Source organism: Neolamprologus brichardi, unplaced genomic scaffold (assembly GCF_056152115.1).
Source record: "Neolamprologus brichardi isolate AB-2024 unplaced genomic scaffold, ASM5615211v1 NODE_ptg000008l+_length_2720982_cov_1, whole genome shotgun sequence".
Lineage (NCBI taxonomy): Eukaryota > Metazoa > Chordata > Actinopteri > Cichliformes > Cichlidae > Neolamprologus > Neolamprologus brichardi.
The window spans coordinates 1362606-1386235 of record NW_028270135.1 but is presented as its reverse complement, the minus strand read 5'-3'; the positions used below and the strand labels follow the sequence as shown (position 1 = coordinate 1386235).

The window sequence follows — 23630 nt, the reverse complement described above, 5'->3', positions numbered from 1 at the left end:
ATCCCAAAGTATGGTGGTAGTATGAGAGAGATGCATTAGTATATATCTCCTGTATCCCTCCATAATATAATCACACTGTCGAATAACGTAACTATAGCTATTTAAAATGTTAAAAGTATATACACTAGTATAATAGTGTATATTTAATGCAAAGATAGCATAATGTAATTCTAGGGGTATTTTATGTTTTATTTTTTGTGTTTTTTACAGTGAAAGAGTTCAAGAGTTTCGTTTCTTGGTAAATACACGGGCGGGTATTTGTATGTGAGATTAAAGCACTAACTCCTCCCGCCCGGGCTGTCTAGATTACACCAAACAAGGTAACCCTAGACAGCAAGGAAACAGCAGCGGGTTGAAGGCAAAACGGAAACAACAGAGCTTGTCAGGAGTCGTTTGTTGTGGACTAGCTGATATTCTGCGTTGTTACGCGCCGTTAAGACTCACAGCTGTTTTGTTTCGTGTGTGTGTCGCTATGCCTTCGTTTGGAGCACTGGGACATACTCTGTCCACTTCGTTGGTTTGTGCCGTCGCCTTCCTCTGTGTTAGCTTTGTTAGCCAGGGGGAATGCCAGGCAACCCAAGTGCCACCAACTCGTAAGTATAAGTGGAGTTTTAAAAATCTGCCCAATGACTTTTTTACAATAATCTAGATTATTTTTATCTGTCGACTGAGCGTGCCTTTAAAGCCAGTTCAAGTATGTCAGCTCATTAGTTGGGAAAATATTTAAAATACGTCACGACTGAGTGTGACTTCGACCACAGCTTTCTGCTTGTTTTTAACGCGGCATTTAGTTGCTTCACGGCACTTATTTAGTGTGTTTGTCTGTCTTTCAGCCTGCTCTTCCTATAAAAACTGTGACACCTGCGTCCCACACGCCAAGGTAAGGCTGTCAGCAGTGGTTCGTGTGTACGCGATAAACCAAACCTTACCAAACCTTTGCTCAATGCAACAAACTTGTAAACGCTGGATTTATGATCCCTCGTTTGCGCCTTTGGCGTCCTACATTGTTCCGTGTTCTCACCAGGCCGCATGAGAGAAACGAAGTGTGGATTACTGCGTTAAACCCCACATGCATTTACAAATCAGCATAAATCACTCACTGTCAGTTTTCTGGAGGTCATTTTGTTGTTACAGTGACAGTGGTTTGGATCGGAGAATGGTGAAAGTTTTCCAGTAGAAGATCAAAATTTGGGAAATATACAGATTTATTTATTTACTGGTTAATGCTGCACCACACCCTCATTTAGTAGTCCTTTTTTTTTTTAAGGTCACGAGCAGTTGTCCAAGCATTTCACTGCATATCGTACTGTGTATGACTGTGTATGTGACAAATAAAATTTGATTTGATTTGATTTTGATTTTTTATGGATAGCTTTATGCAGTGCCCTTTTCTAACTTAAAGACTTAACTGACACAAAGTAATTTACTAATCTAAGCCAAGTTGGCAAACTTGGTGTAAAAGTCATTAAAACAAAAGTGATCCATACATATTAGCCAAAATTCTGGCTCACACATATGAGCTGTGTTCCCATCTGGCAGATCTATCACTTAATTACAGATACGCCACATCTCAACTCATCGTGTGTGTGTGTGTGTGTGTGTGTGTGTGTGTGTGTGTGTGAAGCACGCCTGTCTACATGTACAGGCCCATCTTAAGTTTGCCAGTGAACATGTAAATGATTCAGAGAAACATGAAACCAAATGCACCTCTTCGACACCCGACCCACCGTGGTTGCCTCCATTCCCCCAATCAGCATTACGCATTGGGGCTGTTTTTCTGCTAAGGGTACAGCATGACTTGGGAATCAATGGTGGCACGGTGAACAGCACTGTTACCTCACAGCAAGAAGGTCCTGAGTTTGATTCCACCCCCTGGCCGGGCCTTTCTGTGTGGCGTTTACATGTTCTCCCTGTGTTTGCGTGGGTTCTCTCGGGATACTCTGCCTTCCTCCCCCAGTTTAAAGACATGCAGTTGGTGGGGTTAGGTTAATTGGTCATTCTAAATTGTCCATATGTGTAAATGTGGAGTGAACGCTTGTCTCTCTCTGTGTTGGCCCTGCGACAGCCTGGCGACCTGTCCAGGGTGACCCCGCCTCTCACCATAGTGTAACTGGGATAGGCTCCAGCCTGTGTTTTTAAACACACTGTCATTTACATATAATTTCCACTTAGTGATGCACAGAAATGGACTTTTCAGTCCTTCAGTGTAAGAAGGACTGAAAAGATTTTTTTAAGATTTTGTGGAGGTGGTAAGGTAGGTTGTGTCTGCTGGTACACTTTCCTGAGGAGTATCCAAACCAATAGTAATGTTCGATTATCACTTAGTTTCTGAGGTTTTTTTGGACAGCAAAATATCCACATCAACTAATATCTGGCTGATATCAAGTGCTACAGAAATGATGTTGTTCACATCCGGAAGAGGACTGCAGTATCGGGACAGAAAAACAAACTGCAGATAATAAACGAATAAATAGTTTATAGTACTTATTTGTTCAACAAGGAGACAAAATGATGTCACTTTTATGAAACTTGAAGCATAAATGTAATCAGCACAGGTTAAACATTAACGCTGTGCTGTAAATAAACTGAACCCTGTTCATGACTTTAATGTCACAGATTCCACGTTTAGTGTGGTGAAATCTAAAGTCTCGTTTAACACCCACATGTAGGAATAAATACAAATGAAATGACTGTTTATTTTTAAGGATCATTCCTGTGGCATTCTTTATTCATGCATCCTAACTGTTATACTCAGCAGAATCATACCTTACATGTGTGTGTCTGTTGCAGTGTCTCTGGTGCTTCACCACAAACAACTGCACAGAGTATCCAGTGACCTGGTTGCTGCCTCCGGCTAAACTATGCCCGTTGTCCCAGGCCCGCTGGGGAGTGTGCTGGCGTAAGTTCATCAGACTTATTATTGTGATGTTAAATGTGGTGTTTCCTTTTTGCACGTGTTTCATTTGACACAGAATAAGTTGCATACATATTGGGGAAATGATTTGAGGAAGTTGGTGTTCAGTATGCTGGAAATGTAACACTTCAACCTACGTGTTAAAAGAAAAAGTAGGTAAAAGGCTATTAAAGCATGAAAACAAAAGCTCTTCATCAAAAACAGCAACCTGTTATATTCACAGATGTGCGACCTGAAATGACCTCCTGTGTGTCGGCGGGTCTGAGGGGATTTATCATTAGGCATGCAGCGGTGTGAAAGCAGCACCAACACTTTCTGTTCCTCTCGTGTCACTTCAGGTGTAGTCGGTGCATTTAAAGATCCAGCACATCGTTCTTGCTTCGCTCCACCTGCTCCCTCTGCTTCCTCTTGTTTCTTTAGAAAAAAAGTTGCACTCCACAAGTTATCCACTGTCTCTGTAGGCAGGCAGGAGCATTTGCAGCAATAATATGCAACAGACACACAATCCTAGGAACGTGTTTTCCATAACCAGGAAGAACAAACCCACACACACTGACAGGAGTTATTTTTGCTTTGGATTCATTTTCAGTTTCTCATACTTTTTGACACCCTTTATACTTTCTAACCTAAAGGAAGTGAAGCTGCCACAGTCCTGCTTTGCTGACTACAACATTAACTACAAATATTGTGGATAAATCGATTAGCTCAGCCAGGCACATACACGTGGGTCTTTGTACGTCCATGTCCAGCAGCATCAGCAGGAACTCGCTGCCCAGTTCAATAAAAAGTGTTTTATAAAATCAAAACAATGTTTTACTTTTCAGCAGAGCAGTTCTTTCCCACTGCATATTAATTATTGTAATTCCCCGCGTGGTTTTTATATTTTATGCTGGAAATTCCTCTAAATGTTTCAGTCGGTCCCACAGCTACACAGAACGGCTCGCCGATTCTTCCCCCGCTCTCTCAGCTGGTGCTCCGGCTCCTCTGCCACATATCTTTCTGAATTTGTCCTGATGTGTCACCTTTTTCTTGAAGCTGTAACACAGATGATTCACAGCAGTAGGTTTCTCAGGCTGTCCTGGCTCTAGACATTTACATAAAGTCCTGCAGAAGTGTTTGGTGACATGCTCAGTGAGCATAAAAGCACTACAGAGGTAGCACAGAAATGTACTGCCTGTCTTATCGCCAGGGGATCTATTTACAGTGAGAGCTAAGTGAACTGTAAATTTAAGCGTAGCAGGATTCAACTGGAATATTATAAATTATAAGCGCAATGTTGTTGGCTTATTTTACTGCCAAATGTTCAGCCCCTGAAATAAACCACCGTTCTTTTAAATTAACAAGTAAATGATCTTTCTCTTTCTCCCTAACACAGTAAAGTACGTTTAGCTTGAACTTGCCAAACAGACCGAGTCTCCACAGTAGGGCTGCCACAAACGATTATTTTGATAGTCGACTAGGCACCGATTATTTTAGCGATTAGTCGACTAATCAGATCATCATCCATTGGAAGTAAAACAGCTTATTGCACCAGCAGCATCTGCTCTTATATAACTATCATTAGCTTACAGCTTTAAGTGTTTAAGGTATGTGCTAACTAAAAATAAAGACAAGATGATAGTTTATTAAATTTTAATTAAATTTGCAGATTGTTTCAGTGAAGTTTAATAAACTCCTTGCTATCTAAAATATAACAGGACACCGGAGTAAATTCTCCAGCATCTCACACTTCTGATAATCAGCTGTCTGCTTGAAGTTTATTCAGCTGTGTAAAAACTATAACTTTAATCTCAGCCAAACCGATTTACTCAGGAACAAATAAAATACTAAAAAAAGCCAAACAATAACATTTTAAGTTATCTAAGTGACTTATATATCATGTTTAACCTGAGTAGCGAAAGACAGCGGTGGGTTTGAAAACAATTAGCCGGGAGTCCGGTGTTCTCACGGCTCTAGTTAGCCTAGCCCCCGGCTAGCTATCAAGCTAGTGGCTAACAGACGTCTCCGAAAACGTCGGAGCGCTTTTGAAAATATGTGGTGTCTTGATAAACTGAGCAGATATTTGAGGTTTACACAGCTACATTCTCGCCTGAAAATATGTTAAACGTTTATTTTGTGACCCAGAAAGAATAATAAGAGTAATATTAAAACTAACTAGCTGCCGCCATTGTTGGAAACTGAGCTGGGCTGCGCTATGAATTCTGGGACACAGCTTCTTCTTCTTCTTCGGGGTTTAACGGCAGCTGGCATCCTTGTACATGCAGTGCTGCCATCTTCTGTTTCAGTCCGTTATTACACTCTTAAATCCTACTACTTATTCCTGCGTCTTTTGTGATCTTACAAAGCTTCAAACGACACGTCGACTATTAAATCAGTCGTCGACGATTTTGATAGTCGACCAATCGTGGCAGCCCTACTCCACAGCGAAGTAACCAAGCTAACATGACCTGTATAATCAATCCTAATGTTTGTATAAGACTTTAAAACTGATATTCAACTGACACAAATCATATGTGAAAACCGGCTTATGTTATGTGTATTAATTACCCATAAAATTTCACAGTCAACTGCAGCACCATGTAGGAAATATGACTGCAACCCTGCTCTTAGTCACAGTAGTGCAGACAACTTGGTGACGTATGTTCCACCTCACCAGAGTTAATGCTGATAAAAGTGCAATTAGTCTCTAGAGCCCATAAGTGTCAAAAACCTTTGAATGCTGGTGCAGTTTCTACTTGAAAATGTAAATGTATATTCAGTACAGATGAGGGAAAAAAACATTGTTAATTCTGTAAAAGTCTTAAAAATAACAAGAGAACTGATACGGTCACACGGAGCCTACCGGAGCAGTAAGGTGTGTCAGTGTTCAAACTTCACTGGTAGCAAACAGAAAGTTGTGTAAATGCAAACAGTTTATTGCTAATCGGGAACAGCTATAAAACCAAAAGGGTGCAAAAGGGCCAGCTACTGGCACGGCATTTAAATGTGATGCACGAACATCAGGCAAATGTTGTTGAATATAATGTGTAAATATTCCACGTGTATGGAGTTGACACATGCTGTCATTTGAGTAGGTGGTTGTTACTTTCTGTTGAAAGCTGGCAGCTCTTCTGTATCACGTACATTCTCAGATGGAAGGAAACTGTCTGTTCACTCTGGTGTAAATAAAGTACACGTGACATGTCACATCTGGTTTTTACTTACAGTGCAACATGAAAAATACTGAGGTATGAACATACACTACCGGTCCAAAGTATGGGATTAAAGTAGCCGGAGTATCGGAACAGTTGAGAAACACCGTGTCTCTGTGGCTTTTAAACCCCAAAACACGCTGTGCCAAAAATTGGTCCACCCTAAGGATCGGGTCCTCCGACACAAAGAGAGTAACATAGTGTACCCTGTGAAGTGCCAGGCAGGATTTATACATCGGGGAAACCAAACAACCTCTGGTGAAGCGGATGGCACAACACAGAAGAGCTACCTCGTCAGGTCAGGACTCTGCAGTCTATTCACACCTACAGGCCAGTGGACACTCTTTCAATGATGAGGATGTAACATCCTGGACAGGGCCTCCTTGACTCCGCTGGTTTGAGGGCGGAGTCAAGGAGGCCATTTACGTGAAAAGGGAAAGACCATCTCTGAATCGAGGAGGGGGCCTAAGGGTACATCTGTCACCATCTTACATGCTGTGATTACAGCCATTCCCCAACTCTCTGTGAATGGGACTCATGACCATTGATCAGTGGTTGTTGATCAATGGTCATGAGAATTTGCATAATTATGATAAAGGAACTGACCTCACAGCCCATTGTTCCTTCAGTGGGCTGGTTTCAGTCATTATGCAAATGTCCTGTTTATAAGATTGAAACCTGCAGTCAGCTGAGACTGAAGAAGTCACCTGATGATGACGAAACGTTTCTTCCAGAAAACGCTACGTCCAGATGAACAGAATCAACTTTTGGAGATAGCCGCCCTTTGCTTTGTTGACAAACCCTCAGCCTTCTCTCAACGAGCAACATGATGCAGTCACCTGAAATGGTTTTTACTTCACAGGTGAGCCTGTCAGGGTTCACTTGTGGAATTTCGTGCCTTCTTAATGGGGCTGGGACCATCAGCTGTGTTGTGCAGAACTCAGCTATCAGCTGTGTACCAACCTAAGTGAAGAGAAACGACATTACATTAAAAACTGAGGGTCGGTCAGTCTTTGCTAAAACTTTAAATGGGACTTGGAGTTGCAGAAAAACCAACAAGTGCTACGATGAAACTGTCTCACACGAAGACGCCTCAGGAAAGGAAGACCAAGAGTCGCCTCTGCTGCTCAGGATCCATTCATCGAGTCACCAGCCTCAGAAATCACAGGTTAACAGCAGCTCAGATCAGAGCCCTGATAGATGCCACACAGAGCTCCAGTAGCAGACACAGAAGTGTGAGCAGTTTCAGGCCTCAGCTGTGCATGCGTGCATGCTGTGGTTTGTCCTGTAAAAGGAAAAGAGAAGACACAGCAAAATGTGGACACCACTCTGGCAGTGTTTCGGGGTCACATGATCCCTCCCTCTGCAGTACAAAACCAGTTTCCATACGGTTAAGGCATTTGTGCTCTTTTTCTCTGGAAAGTGAGAGTTTGTTTGTGGTTTGTCATGTTTGCAGTGCAGTAACTTGCAGAAGCCAGCAGGTGGTGTCATTGACACACATGTGGAGCACATTGTCATTACAGTGGCAGCGTGTGATGGCTTCTAGTTACCTTTATCATGTGGTCCAGTGAGAATATCTTCTTGTGAAAAATGAATAAATTCTCTTTTTTTCAGTGAACTTTGAAGCCCTGATCATCTCCATGGCCGTGGTGTGTGGAGTCATTCTCCTCGCCATTGGCGTCTGTTGCTGCTGCTGTTGCTGCAAGAAGCGCCCTTCAAGGTAACATTACAAGTCCGAGGTAACTGAGTAACAGGAGTTTTAGAAAGCTGTGTCCGATGCATGAAAGCACTTAGTGGGTCAATGCTTTTCGTTTGAAAGAGCTCTACATGGGAGCACTTTTCACCTCAGGCTCACACGGGCTGCTGTAGAGTTAAAGCAACAGCTGTGTCCAGGAAAACACAGCATGTAGCGTTGAAATGGATTACACAGAGCAGTTTGGAGTAGATGTCACAGTTACTTCCTTACAGTTGTGTGCTCATTATAATGGCAGAAAAAACAGGAAACGAGTGAAAGAAAACCAGAAAGATCCCTACTTCTGCTAGCGCTAAAGAACCCAGGTTGCTCACATGTTACGATAATGTCAACATTCAATGATTAGTCGTGTTATCTGTGCTCAGGTATTTACTTCACCCTCAGTCTTTAGACTGCATCTTATCACTGTGATAAGTGAAGACGGAGGGGGTCAAACCACAAAGTCCACGCTTTGTTTCATGGTTCATGTAGAAGCTTTAGTGCAGGGCTGTCAAACTCAAATACACAGTGGGCCAAAATGCAAAACTGGATCAAAGTCGCGGGTTAACATTGATATTCATTGAAAAAAAATCTTCCTCCAAATATAGAAATGAATCTTTTCTTATGGACTCAAACAAGTTTTGCTGAAAAACTGAATATGGAACAAGCAAAGCTTAATACTAAACAATATATATAACTTATATAAACGTGTATATATAACTTAATATTGCACACGTTATCAAATTTTCATCATATTCTCCCACCTGTCCAGAAAGCTTCAGTTTTCTGCCTTTCTTTTTGCCATTTTGGGATCGGTAGCATGGCAGTATTTACATGGTTGCTATGACTATGGTCAACAGAGGAGAGGGTGCTAATGGGTCCTGTCATGACTGACGTGCCAAAACACCAACAGAGCATTCTGGGAATTGTAGTATTAGCAGTACATGCACTGTATAATACTGGCAGGCCAGCTCTAATAGTAATTTTGTATGGCTTCGCGGGCCAAATGTAATTAGGCTGCGGGCCAAATTTGGACCCCGGGCCAGAGTTTGACACCTATGCTTTAGTGGTTTTCACTCATGTCCTGTAGAGGTGCAACTCATTGTTGCTGTTGCAAACATTATTTTGGCTTTTTAATCAAAGTAGAGCTCCTTTCATGCTCTCACTGTTGTTCCTGTGGGGAGGGGGGAGTGTGTGAAAATGTCATGTCATGGCCTGTCACTCACTTCCTGTGGGTGCAGGAATCTCGTTCTTGTCCATCATGTGATTGAAAAATTGGGGAAAGCTCACATGTATTACTGTTATGCACACAGATATTAATTTAATATAATTACAGTCATGTTTTCGTCTTTTTTTTACTCTTTCTGGGGGTTGCCTCCAAGCATTTTACTTTGTGCATGTTAAACCTTCTTTTGTATTTTCATTGTGGAACATAAAAAGGAAACACTCTCTGCACTCAGGCACACATTTCATGAGTCTTATATAAATGATGCATAGAACTTCAATCAGAGTAACGCTTAAGCTAGTGTTAGTTTGTAGCTGCGTGTCATTTGTCACATCCAAAGTGTGTTTTTGTCGTCTTCTGGTTCCACGAGGAGCCGCGATTCTGATGCTGCCTTCATGTCTCCTTCACTCTTAAGGTTTGACAGAGAAGAGGAGAGATCTGCCAAGAGGAGGGAGGAGATCAGACAGCGCGCTGAAGAACGGTGAGAGCTAGACTCACGCCTTAGTCTGCACAGGTTGGAAATGTCAGAACGGTGTTTATTTCAATAACACCGGAGCCTCTTTCTCTGCATTTAATTCCAAACCGATCTGTGCAAGTTACAGGTACATGTTTAGAGGTCACTGGTTGTTTTCCTTTACCCTGCTGCAGTGTTTTCTAAGGCTACGTCCACACGTACACGGGTATTTTTGAAAACAGAGATTTTCCGTTTTCGTTTTAAAAAATAAAAAACACGTAAAGGCAGAAATGAAGGAAAACGCTGCTAGGAACATGCCAAAGCAGCAGGTGGCGCTATATTCCTAACCGTGCAGAAATGTTGGCCAATCAGAAGTCTAGAAGCCTCCGTGGGAAAAAGTAAACAAAGCTGGGGCATAGAAGCAGAACCGAGTCGTATGTGTGGAGGGACAGTAACTGTGTGTGTATATGTAAGCATTTAAACACTGCAGAGACAATTAACAGTAACAGTATTGTAGAAATTCATTTCACCGAAACAATAACGTGGCGCACAGTGTGACGTCAAAAAAGGCGTACACCTTTGACGCTGCGTTTTCTCCGTTTTTCTGTCCACACGTAAATGCAAAAACGGAGTTTTTAAAAATCTCAGTTTTCAGTGACCAAAAACGCAGTTTACGTGTGGACGAAAGCTGCAAACGCACAGAAAAATCTGTGTTTTCAGTGAGCTCAGTACGAGTGGACGTAGCCTCAGTCACCAGATTGCTGCATCTGCACTGTTTTCCCAGTGGAGGAAGTTATTATTTGATCCTCTGCTGAATTTGTTGGCTTGCTCGCTTTTAAAGAAATGAACAGTCGTTCATTTTTGATGCTAATCACAACAGTTATATATTTTATATCAAGTGAACTTGGTTCAAATCTCAGACCAAGTGCACACCTAAGAGTCGAATCCTATTCTGTCAGCGTGGTGGGTGGCATTGCCTTTCAGCATATCCCAGTAGGACTTGGACATAATTGTCCTAAAACAGAACAGTTCATCATCCCCCAACAAAAGAGTTCATTGTATGTTCGGGAGTCGAGCAACTGGTGTCCATCCAGCCTCAGCAAGTCCACGTCCCAAAGGAGAAGCTCCGGGTTCCTCTGCTGTCGTCCCAGAACACCAATTGGATTGTCAAAGCTGGGCAGCTGCTTCATGGTAATGTGCTCATAAATAGATTGGTTTACATCCTGTGTACACCCAGTCAAAGAAACAGAATCATCCAGCAGACCCGAAAGGCTTCCCTCTTCCTGCACCCCATAAATGTTTCAGCCTTCTCGTCTTGTTCTGTTCCTTTACTTCCAGTGCCAGGATAGCTGATATGTTTGTGAGCAGGGCAGTGGAGCCGAAAGATGGTCAGTAACTGTGGTTTATCATCACGCTCGGCGTGCTGGGCACATCGTGGCTCGCTGTGCGCCTCGTGTGTTTGAGAAAGAATGAATTATCCGACCTCTGAGCTCTTCTCTCTCGTGCCGCAGAATTGAGTCAGGGTTTCCTGCAGTGAGCATGATCACATCTCTGAAGTTGGAGTTAGTGCAGTGACCTACATAGATGCAGTTCATGTTATCAACAGGACATTCGGAATAGATTGGACCCATCCTAAGAGAAACTAGCGCCTGTAGACAGTGCTGCGTGGCCTGCGGAGAGCCAGCCTGAAGCACACAGCCATCGTCATCCGAGCCCAGGCGGGCCGGGGAGTCGGCGGCTCTTTCTACAGGGATCCACGCAGCTATAGATTTCATATTTCACATGCTGACGTAGCAGGAGAGCTACCTAAGAATTTTAATTATAATTTTTTATATTTGATCAAATGCTAAATTATTAAATCACTTTAATAAGTATCTCTTGAACCTCTTGTTTCAGTGCTGCTCAGGCTGCTCATGTTAAAGTCACCTAACAGCCAGAATCTGTTCCTGTTGGCTTGTATCTGGTTTAGCTTGTCAATAAGTCTTAATGCACAACAATACTATGTGAGAAGTTCATTGTAATCCACTGACATGATGCTTGGGTAACACATACAGTTTCATGTATCTATGATGATAATATGGGCCAAAATCCACAGCTGTTCCTCCATTATTTGTGTCCATGCTCCTTGGTTGAGTCATGGTAACAGCTGGAGAAAAAATCAAACACACGGGCTTTTTTATGCCATGTGTTCAGTTTGAATTGTGTTTTAATCTCATGTTGACATGACTCTTTAAGTATAGCCAAAATGCATGTTTTCTAAACTGATCACACATCCAGGGTAGTGAAGCTGTGATGTCATGATACTGATGCTCAAAGATGGTTCTAGAAACATTGTTTCAAAGAACAAAAGAGAATTTGGCTTTGTGACACTTGGAGCAGGTGCAAAATGAAGTTGGTTGGAGGTCACAGCCTGAAGGTGTTTTTCAGCCTTGAAATTTTCTTATCTTTTGTAGTTATGAAGTTCTCAGGCGTCAAAAATTTAAAGTACTTCCCTTTTTATTAGTAGATTTTTTTTTCTTAGATTGCACAAATAACTGAAAGTTTCTTTTAGCCTTAACTTTTAACTGAACTTGAGTTGGGAAGGTTACTTTTAAAATGTATTCCATTACAGATTACAGATTACATGCCCCAAAATGTATTTTGTAACGTATTCTGTTCCGTTACTCAATGAGAGTAACGTATTCTGAATACTTCCGATTACTTAATTTATTATCATGCTTTTTACAACTACATGAATGTACTATTGCTGTGATTTATTACTATTACTGAAGGTTACTCTCCATACCAACACCTACTAGATGTTTAAATCTTAATATAAATGAGTAACAGTAGGTGGACATTAGGTAAGGCTGCACTTTTTGCAGCGATCTCGTATAGAAAACCATTCGTATATAAAACAGGTCCGCGGCTCCGAACCGTAGTAAAGGGACCTCTGGCTAATACGTCGGGTTCATGTCGGGCTCGTAGCTGAAAACTAGCTTTACTTTGTTGTCTGGGTCAACTTTGCTAGCAGAGACAGAGAGAGGCGTTGAAAGGCTGCTCCAACAGAACTTATTGTTTTTGGAGGAAAACACGAACACGGTGTACAGTCGAGTCTTAATAGCTTACTTACAACTGGGCTCGTCAGGCTCTCTTCTTGGCTGCAGTGGTTATTATTATATTTACATGCTTCCAGCTCCCGTTTCTGCTCGATGACAGCTCGTACTTTTCCTTTTTCTCCCTCCCTCGCTCACAGACACATAACGGGTATGGCAGTCCATTCTCCCTGCAGCACGGACTACACTGCCTATGATGCTACATTCTTTAGAGCTATACCTGTAGCATTCTGCCTGTTGCCTTCATATTAAATCCTTTTTAAAAATATATTTCTTCACGTCATGAGACGCGAGATTGAGACACAGATATTTGAGCCTCTTAATGCGTGTGTTGTTTGTGTTTCCACCGGCGTGGCATTACCAAAGATAGAGAGGACATAGCCAAACATATGAAACAGGAAAAGACTGCCGTGTAATCCATTTATTTCAACAAAGTAACTGTATTCTAAATACCACCTTTTTAAACGGTAACTGTAACAGAATACAGTTACTCATATTTTGTATTTTAAATACGTAACGGCGGTACATGTACTCCGGTACTCCTCAACACTGCTTATAGTATCCCATTCTCATAAATTCTGAGTGGTATTGTCATGATGGAGAAGTCGAGCACCTTCAAAACCTTTAGTCTGTGTAGTGAGCCAAGCTCAGTACTCTCGTTCACGTTCTTTCAACTTTCCCTTTTTTTCCGTCTTCCCTCCAACATGTTGAATGCAGCCATATTAATGTGGAGGGAATGTGAACGTGTCAGTGCGATGCACACGGGCCATCGGCGTGGCTTAGGGGGACGGATGGCAGACGCATCTTAACCAGCCTGATTGCTCACAGATCAGTACCTAGCAATGAAGCAGCGACTGCTACACACCAGTGTCTTTGAGCTGAGATGAAGTGAAGTGAGACACACAACCTGCCCCTCAGAAAGGCTGAGTGAGCAGCTTTACCACAGGCTGTTGCTCTGTGAGTCACTGTCAGCTAAAATTTAGGAACATTTTTGCAAACTGATGCATTTTTCTTACTTGGTAAGCTGAATGTTATTGTGCTTATTGAAATGTTGTTTAAACGATGTCGTGCATAATAAGTATTTGGGAGGATTAGTATTGATGGTTGCATAAGTGCCCACATATCATGACTGGCTGTAATGTTGTGGTAAAGTGTAGCTTAAATGTTTCTTGGCGAGTAGAAGTGCTCGATGGGTAAACTTGTGCATATGTATACAGCTGTTTTAAAATAACAAAGCTGCAGAAACTTCTGGAATCGCCACTGTTTCAGCCATGCTTCTCTGTAAAATCTGTTTTTCATTGGAGTCAACAGTAGAGCCAAAAACCCTCATAGCTACTGACACACAGAGGAGAAATGGCATTCATCACCTGAACTCTGAGTTCAGCAGCCTTGTTGGTGACGCCTGTGAGCAGGTAATCAGTCATTATCTAAATAAACAGGCAGAGAGCCAGAACCTAAATTTACTGCACAGACTCACCAAAAGTTTCCAGAATCTAATGAAAAAGTTTGGCAACTTTTCCCAGACTTTGCCTGCAAGTCATGTGTGAAGTTTTTACAACAGTGCGGCTTCATCAGCAGCTCAGTCCAGAGTTACTGACCCTCCAGAGCACTGAGCAAATACCACATTTATCTATGACTACTGCAGCCCAGCAAACAAAAACGTAGTTGCTCAACTCTAAACACAGACTGGGATGAGTGCACATGTCTGCCGCTGTGCAGCTGACACTGTCGTAAACCTCTGACATGCATCTCTGCAACAATGCCAAAAAGTATTTGTCCCTTGCCTTGTTTATTTATTTTTGCATATTTTTCACACATTTTTAGATCATCAAACAAATTTGTGCATTAGAATTCAATTCAATTCAATTTTATTTATATAGCGCCAAATCACAACAAAAGTCGCCTCAAGGCGCTTCATAGATACAGAGAAAAACCCAACAATCATATGACCCCCTATGAGCAGCACTTTGGCGACAGTGGGAAGGAAAAACTCCCTTTTAACAGGAAGAAACCTCCAGCAGAACCAGGCTCAGGGAGGGGCGGGGCCATCTGCTGTGATTGGTTGGGGTGAGAGCAGGAAGACAGGATAAAGACATGCTGTGGAAGAGAGACAGAGGTTAATAACAGATATGATTCAATGCAGAGAGGTCTGTTAACACATAGTGAGTGAGAAAGGTGACTGGAAAGGAAAAACTCAATGCATCATGGGAATCCCCCGGCAGCCTACATCTATTGCAGCATAACTAAGGGAGGATTCAGGGTCACCTGGTCCAGCCCTAACTATATGCTTTAGCAAAAAGGAAAGTTTGAAGCCTAATCTTAAAAGTAGAGATAGTGTCTGTCTCCTGAATCCAAACTGGAAGCTGGTTCCACAGAAGAGGGGCCTGAAAACTGAAGGCTCTGCCTCCCATTCTACTTTTAAATAGAAATAGAAATTAGACAAAAATAAACCAGCTAAATATAATAGATGTGGATAGACGGGGTGTTTGGTAGGTTTGGATTTGTCAGAAACATGTCTGACAAATATGTGACGAGCAGATAAAAAGAGAACTTAGGACGAGGGTGAAGCAGCAGGAAACGTTCTTCAGTCCAGCTGTTGATTTGGTGTCGGGAGCAGAACATCTGTAGCATTTCAGGATTCACTGGGTGTCCCGTTGTCTCATTACAGCTGACGTCTGTGTTGCAGTCATTTATTTCCATGTTGTTTCGTTAAAGTTTGGACACTGAGCTGTATCCAAATATGGAGGCCCAGTTAGAGTTGAATGATGGCTCTCTACCTTGAGTGTTGTCTTTCTCTGGAGTGTATTTGGCACTAACAGAGTGAATACTTCCTGACCTGTTGACTAACTCCTTCTACTTTTTTTTCTTACAGGAAGGTGGAGCGAATGGCACGCCACGATGAGATCAGGAGGAAGTATGGTGCGTATAGACTTTGCATATGGACTTTAGCTCATTCTCTTTGATCACAGTGTAGGAGACTGTTTCTGATGTACACTGAAGCTGAGGTGACCAGTAGGTCTGACACAGAGTAGCCAGCTCTGTGTTCTCTGATCTGTGTGTGTCAGCAGTGTCTCTGCTTAACTATTTTAAGAGTTTTTCAGTGTCAGTGACTTTGATTTCCACACCCTGAGCCACTGATACATTATTCAACAGAATATGCTTCGTCCCCAAGCAACCTACACTGTAGGTGTACATGAACTAGGCGACGTAGGCTAGGAGGCTGGGGGAGCTGTCAGTATCTTTTACTTATCTCCTATTTATTAAATAAACACATTTTTTCTATCGCTAACGGCCGTACAAAATGTAACATGAGACCATCCCTCACTTGAAGAGCCTACAAAAATCCCAGGAATGTGGCATTTCTCCTCGCTGCCATACTCATTTGTCTAGCTCACCACTTCACCAGCTAACACGGGCTAAACCTGAGCTGGACAACATCGTTATTATACTGATATTCAGTATTAATGCTGCTCTTTCAGGTGTGTTACAATAGATATGACACACTCCACACACAATAGTTTAACATAATAATGAATAAGCTGCTGGTGTCATCAATAATAAAAGCTTGAATGTTTCCATGAGCCATGAACTCAAATGAAGCTTTGCCAGTTTAGTCAGCAAAAGGTTTGTGTGTAATGAACGGCTGCCTGAGCTGTGCTGTAATTAAAAGCGAGGCGTTTCAGATGACCTAAAAGCAAATCCTATTTTTTGTGGAGCTAATTTAATCCCCGTGTGTGTATGCAGTTAAAGTAGCGGTCCCTGCTCGGCATGGGAAAATATGACAACCACTCTCCAGTGCTCATAGTTGTGACTGAAATGTTTATGGAATAAAATGTGTTTTTAAGCAGCTGAAGGTACAAAAATAGTCAAACTTTGAAACCTGATCACGACCTCGCATTTGTTGCCGCATTCTTGAACTTAATCAGAGCATTTTTGCTGTCAGTGAAACAGGAAATATTAAAAAAATAAATGAGTCATGAGCAAACTACGAGTGTGCGCTGCAGCAAAGTATAGAAGAAGCATCAACATCACACAGCACTTCTATTTATTTCCAATCAATGCACTGATTCTAATCCATCGCTCTGGCCTCTGCAGGGAAGTGGGCGGTAAGGATCGGCCTGTCAGAGGCTCGATAAAGACACAATCGTTCGTTCCGTTGATGTGGGAGAAGCTCGAGTGTCGTCGTGTCTGTCCATCCGTTCACTGTAGTAAGATGTCAGGTCATGTGGTTTGAGTGTAACGACTGCACGGCAGTGATGGATGGTGGTCTGTTTCTTAGGCCTGCAGCTTTCATTAGTTTCCTTCCACGGGGGCTTTAGTAGAGACTGCTCTCCTTTCACGTTTGGTCTGGTTGGTTCTCTACAACTACAATCCACATCCTCTTATTTCCTTGAAATCAGACACAGAGGAAGATTCCCTGAGGGTGGGTCAGGAGGTTATTCAGCAAAACTGGAAATGATCTCTTGTCATTACCAGTTGAAAATATCCCAGCAAGACGGCACAGATTTGAAATACACGTTTCACTTTTTGCAGTTTAACCCCAGCGCTCTGTCAAAGCCTGCATTTAGTTAAGTTTTATTTTTAGGGAGCAGCTGCTGCTTCAAGGTGTTTTCTAAAGTGAGGTAGAGACTCACAACTCACAATAATATGAAACTGTGAACACTCGACTTCTAGGCACAATCTGATATCCTCGTGTTGGTGTTGTTCCCAGATCATCATACTAAAGGTTGTTCCAGGATCAACATTGCAAGTGACCAATCAGAATGTTGTGATGTCATACTTTTGCGACTTCGGGAAAAACCGGCGTAAAACAAAAAACTGTACTTAAGCTGCGAGAAACCGCCTTTGTCCGCCGATCAACGGACCCTAACCCTAACCCTAACCCTTTAATAAACGCTAAGCAGAATTGATATTGTCCTTGCAACACTGGAATTTCATAAATGCACGAATGGGTTGGTGCGCAAAAGAATAACGTCACAACAATGTGATTGGTCACTTGCAATGTTGAACCTGGAACAACATTTTCATGATGATCTGGGAACAACACCAACACGACGATATCAGATCATCAGACTTCTGGACAGTTCTACAGCATGACGGTGAATGAGCATTAACTATTGTACAGTTTCTTGCTATGGAGGTTTATTTTGGTTAAAGTCTGAGATGAATCCTGTATCACTGCACAGTTTGCTTCAAAAAGCCCTCGTCTACTGGAAGAGTGTGAGAATGTCTGGCAGATTGGTGTTGTAGTGGAGCGCTCTGGTAAAAAGAGCTTTCAGGTTCAGCATTGAGTCTACGTCCCAGCTGCATCTATGGTCACGAGCTGTGACAAACAGAATGAGGTTGGATACAAATGGCAGAAATCAGCTTAGTCTCCAGGAGGACTCGACTCAGCCTTTAGACATTTAAGAATGGAACCAGCTGATCAGGATGTCTAAGCATTGAGGATTAAACTCAGATCACATTGGAGAGGTTCTACATCCCGTCTGGCCTGGGAGTGATTCGGGAGGAGCTGGGAACATTGCTGGGGTAACATCCTGCTTCACCTGCTCACACCAGGAGGATGGTGCAAATCTGTGGAAATGCAATAAAGCATGATTAGGACCTAAAGTCATTACTTTATTTATGTAGTCCAGTAATTAGAGGGCTGTAGAAGCCCGTGTGACCTATAATCCATTTTAATCATGAATGAAATCAACTTTTCACGCTTAAAACGAGCATCGACTATAAAGACACACCATGCTTATTATATTGGCATTATTATCAGAATCTTATGTAAAGAAAAAACGACAAACAGCAGCAGTGGAGTGACACCAGGTTACATTATCAACCCAAAATGCAGTAACAGTGGCCATGATGTGCTTAAACATGCGGACGGCATCGTTCTGCAGGAGAAGGCTCCTCGTGTATTGAAATAGTTGGAAATGCTTCACGCATTCAGTGTTTGGTATTTGTGCACTAACTGCCATCGATTAGTCAGTTTCTTAGTGGCAGCGAGAGTTTTAATGTGTATTGATCCGTGGACGTGGAAAGTTCAGGCTCTGCAAGAGAACTGTGTGCAGGTTCAAACCTCAGTAACACTTGGAGTATGAAGAACAACTTTATAGTTTAACCTCTGAGTTTCAGCTTGTGGTCTTCATCAAGGTTAGAGGTGCATTGATCCAACTTATTCCACGCGCTCCTCAGAAGCCATTGTTGAATAAATAAGCGGTTTTCTTCAGTCGGCCTTGGAATCATTTGTTTGTGTAAGACGACAGCAGGCCTGACTGAAACGTTTATTAACTAAACCAAAGGTAAGAAAGAAATGCATCTGGAAATATACTGTAACCTGCACTACACAGAGATAAATAAAGAAAATGACTTTATTAGCGAGCCTGTTTATTTGCACTGGGCTTATTTAGGTGAGCCTTCATTGCACTCTGCTGTTATTAATGCTCGTGCTAGTTTCTCCTTTCACCTGCTGCATTTCTCATGTAAAGTTCCACCAAAACATGTTATCACGAGAACAAAAAAGCCAGGACCGAACATGAGGGATATTGGGAAGCCCAGCGGGAGAGAATCCTCTGAACTTTCCAGTCAAATCATTTCATCAAAGTTTGTGCTTCAAACAAAAACGACTGCAAACGTGAAGAAATGCCTCCAAACTGCTCACTGCTCTCTTGTTGGTGCCCATTAGCTACCAGTCTGCTCCTCTCATGGCTTAGTGAACACAACATAGTTAATAAGGGTGCAACGATACACAAAATTCACGGTTCGGTTCGGTACTTTGGTGTCACGGTTCGATATTTTTTCGATACAAAAAAAATGTTCATGCCTTTTTAATTTGTCATTTATTTAAATTATAAATATATATTTTAACTCAAAAGTACAGTTTTTAAATTTAATGTTGCTGAAACAACAAAGTAATAAAAAATAATCTATCTGATGGAGGAATCACTCATCTTTGGGAAAAGAGAGTTTATTACAGAGAAATGTCTCTTTCCAAAATAAAAGCTCTACTATACGCTTCTTCTGGGCTATATTCTCAGCAGCATATTAAACATATCAGGTCCCCATAAGGAGAATCAGGTGCTAACGGCTGTCTAAATGACTCGGGTAAAGTTTGTAGCATGCGTGCTTGTTGTTTTTGTCTGCTTCCACTTGTCTTTGCACTAGGATGATGTCGGCGTAAATGTGCAGTCATATTCGTTGTGTTCCCACTAGTGCTGTCAGCGTTAATCTGAAATGAGGTTAACGCCACAACACGGCAAATCTCCGTTAACGAGCTACCGCGGATCGCCCCATGCGTGCAGTGTTGCCAACTTAGCGACTTTGTCGCTATATTTAGCGAGTTTTCAGACCCCCTAGCGACTTTTTTTCTCAAAAAAGTCTCTTAAAAAAGACGTGAAAGACATTACAAAAAACAATAATTGCTAAAAGAAATTTAATTTGTAGTTCTAAATAAATTCTAAATGCATTTAGGACGTTTTTTGCTCACTTTGTCTCATCCACGATGTTATTTCTCTCTCCAGCAGCGTAGGTTACAATTACATTAGCATGACCAGTTATGCAAATTAGGTGATGACGTCATTTAGCGACTTCTAGCGACTTTTAGGACAACCAATAGCGATTTTCCTTACTGAGGAGTTGGCAACACTGCGTGCGTGGGGCTGGACGGCGTCAACACGTTAACGAGCTAACTGCGCTAACGCGCTAGTTCCCACCCATGTAATTGAGCATTGCTGGCACATCCGACATACCGTTTTACTTTAGTCCATGACGCGCTTACCTTCAGGGTCATACGTCACATGAAAACCAAAAATAGTTTCAAACGCCAGATCTGAATGAGGGTGGGGGAGGTTCAATTTGCCATGTTGCAACGAGCTTAGCTTCTGTCTCGCTAGCTTGCCCTGCGCTCAGTGAATCTGCGTTCGACTACTCCGCCTAGGCTGCACTGTCGAGCGCAGATCCACTGAGCGCTCAACACAGACAGCATCGTCAGAAGGAAAGTTGATAAAATAAATTAAAAATGTTGCATTGTTCGATACATATGCGTACCAAACCGAAAGCACAGTATCGAACGGTTCAATATTGATACGATTATTGTTGCAACCCTAATAGTTAATTAATGTTATCATAAAACAAAGTACACACATCCTTCTAAACGGCAAAGATATGGAGGAGAAAACCGATTCAGAACAACCACAGACATCAGCAAAGATGTCTGCCAGTGACGGGGTCGTTCTAGTCAAGTAACACACACACAGTAATATGCAGTTAATAAAAGTCCACAGGAACTGTTGCAAAATTGATAAGGTGGGCAGTTGTTTTCATTGCCCATAGAAATAAATAATTCCATTGATCGTATGTATGAAAGACTTGCTGATGGCTGTTTAGCAGCACATGCTGTCATACTGCATTCATTGTTAATGAAACATCAGCGTAGACACAAAATCCGGGATGGATTTCCCAGTTTGTCCTCGGACTGATGCGGTGTACATTTGGCAACCGCTTCCTCCAAAGCATCTCTGGAAAATGTGGAGCAGAATTTGACCCAGCATGACTTTGTCTGTTTTCATTTTGTCTCCACGTTGTGTGTGCAGGTCTGATGGGCGACACGGACCACCCGTACAGCAAGTTCGAGAACGAGTAAAGCAGCTGCAATGGAGGACGTCCACGGCTCTCACGGCTTTGCTTTTAGCTCCGAGTGATTTTCTCCCACGCAGTGCTGCAGAGCAGCAGCTGTCCGGTGATCTCGTTCAGACGTCAAACCTGATTGAAAATATTCTGAATTAGTTTAGCTTTGTGATTCTTTATGAGGGCAGTCGTGTGTGTTTAGTTAAATCTTGTTTTTAAACTTTCTGCAAACCTTTTTTCTCTCTTTTTAAATGTTGGACTCTCACATCAATCTTTGCACTTTGTACATATGTTGATTAAACAGTGATGACTGTGTGTTTCGATTCATTAATAAACCTCTTTAAGCTTTTTTTGTTGGTTTTAAATGTATGAGCTTCTGAGAGAGTGCATAAAGTGAGAGCATGATAAACTGCTGAGTGCAGCCCTTTCATAGACCACAGCACAAGCTGACCTCTGTCATTTTCCGATAACTTTTTAAGTGAAAACATCGGGAAGGAGAATGTTGCTCCGAGTCGGACACCCACTAGTCTGCTTAATGATGTGAAACTAAAATGCCTCAAAGCTGCACTGACCATGTTAACAAATGTTTTCCTCTCCATCCACTTCTTCAGAGATGATCCACTTTAACTCTTTGATTATCAAGGCTGAAATAAAATAATCATGAGCCTAAAAACTGCAAGATTGAGGACACTAAACCTCTCACTTTTATATCATTTTAATAAAGCAAATGCATTTATATTCACTTTTCAAAGCCCACATTAAAAATGGGTTGATTCAAAATATTTTTGTATATTAGCGATTGTTGATTAACAGTCCTTGGTTCAGCTTTTCTGAGCTTCTGTTCATCAGAAACAGGTTTGAACAGTGAACAACCTCTTGGCTCTGACATCATACAGACCCAGGAGTAGAAAAAACTGACCTTGTTATTTGAAACTTCTAGCCCTGGTCCTGAAGATTACCCACAATAAAAACATGACAGAACATAAGGAAAAGCAGAGTGTGCATGCATGAATTCAGTTTGTAGAGAAACATTGTGGATTTAGATTTATCGTAATACCAGTGTAGTGAGGTGATGAGGAAGTTACATTCTCTGCCTGTTTTTGATCTATGTTATTACTCATGCTGTAGTTTTCTAAAGTGGCTGAAGACTGGATTCTGCAAGCCTAAAGCACAAAGACGCCCGACCGATGTGATTTTGGACACGATACAGCGATGAATGAAACTCAGTTTAGCTGTGTGATCGATCTGTTAGCTTTCAGAGTTGAATCAAATACGATTTAGGGCGGAAACAAATGTAAAAGATGATGTTACGTCTGCTCTTTGAATGTTTGAAGGGTTCTGTTCAATAACACAACATTAAGATTGAAGAGGTGGGTTGAACCTGGAGCCGTGACTCAAATGTATAAATTTAGTCTCGGCGCCTGTCACATGGTTTAGTATGCAGCTACATACTCTCACAGCAGTGTCCTTTTCAATGCATTATTGCTACTATACCTATATAATGTTAAATAATATGAAATTTGGGGTTTAAACCTAATGAACCAATCGTTTCAGCTGTAGCGGGGAGCTAACATGTCAGAGCCGTGCTCGGGAATGACCATCAGACTCCTCAGTAAAGGGACACATGAGGCTTGGTTCCCTTTTTAGAAGCCTTTTGTTAGCTTTTTATTATGACACTAATGACATATAATAATTGCAGCTATCTAGATATGAATAAATGTATATCAGGGTCAATCTGCAGTCACTGTATTAAGAGTTTATTATCTATAATAGCTACCATCTATACTATATATATGTTTTTCCAAATAAAGCCTAATATTCTGGCAATTCCAAAGAACTGAATTAAATGAAATGTTGGATATACTCATCTCATCTTGTCACTGGCATATGGTCAGGACCTGCTGGGATAATATTTTAAAGCACTATACCAGTCATTTTTCAACATGAATGATAGCGTGATCAACCTCAATTAAAGTCCTTTACTATGTGGAATAGACGCCATGAGACCGCATCCAGATGTTCTGTGTTGGTGCCAAAACTGTTTCTTCTAATTTGTGATTAAAGTAAAATACATACATTAAAGACATACACCAATCAGGCATAACATTTTAACACAAGCATGTTAAATAATAATGGTAAATGGACTGATTCTTATACAGTACTTTTCTACTCTCCCACACAAGCACTGTTATCTATGCTTTCTAACTCTATCATTCATACTCCGATGGATGCATCAGAGAGCAAGTCAGGCTATGCAAACTGGGCAGCCAGGAATCGACCACCAACCATCCGATCAGCAGCTGACCTGTTCAACCTCCTGAGCTACAGCCAACCTAATATGGGGTAGGCAAAAAATGTGATGTATTAGAAGCAGGAAAAATGGGCAAGCTAAACGACCGGGTC

The 23630-nt window shown here is 41.8% G+C and overlaps 1 protein-coding gene across 1 annotated transcript; it reads left to right on the top strand.

Annotated features, from left to right (window-relative positions):
* Positions 1–320: 320 nt before the first annotated feature.
* On the top strand, positions 321–21576 carry LOC102787911 (pituitary tumor-transforming gene 1 protein-interacting protein). The gene is made up of 7 exons (XM_087837146.1): positions 321–593; positions 834–880; positions 2791–2899; positions 7720–7825; positions 9478–9543; positions 15484–15530; positions 21194–21576. Exons 1-7 carry the CDS (start codon positions 473–475, stop codon positions 21241–21243), a joined length of 546 nt encoding a protein of 181 aa, XP_087693272.1. The 5' UTR covers positions 321–472; the 3' UTR covers positions 21244–21576.
* Positions 21577–23630: the final 2054 nt, after the last annotated feature.

What these genes read in the sequence shown, in the direction of transcription:
- LOC102787911 (XM_087837146.1), top strand. Translation starts at nt 473, where the DNA reads ATGCCTTCGTTTGGAGCACTGGGACATACTCTGTCCACTTCGTTGGTT. An exon ending in AGACAGCGCGCTGAAGAACG is followed by an intron (nt 9,544 to 15,483) that starts GTGAGAGCTAGA and finishes TTTTTCTTACAG; the next exon opens with GAAGGTGGAGCGAATGGCAC. An exon ending in TGAGATCAGGAGGAAGTATG is followed by an intron (nt 15,531 to 21,193) that starts GTGCGTATAGAC and finishes TTGTGTGTGCAG; the next exon opens with GTCTGATGGGCGACACGGAC.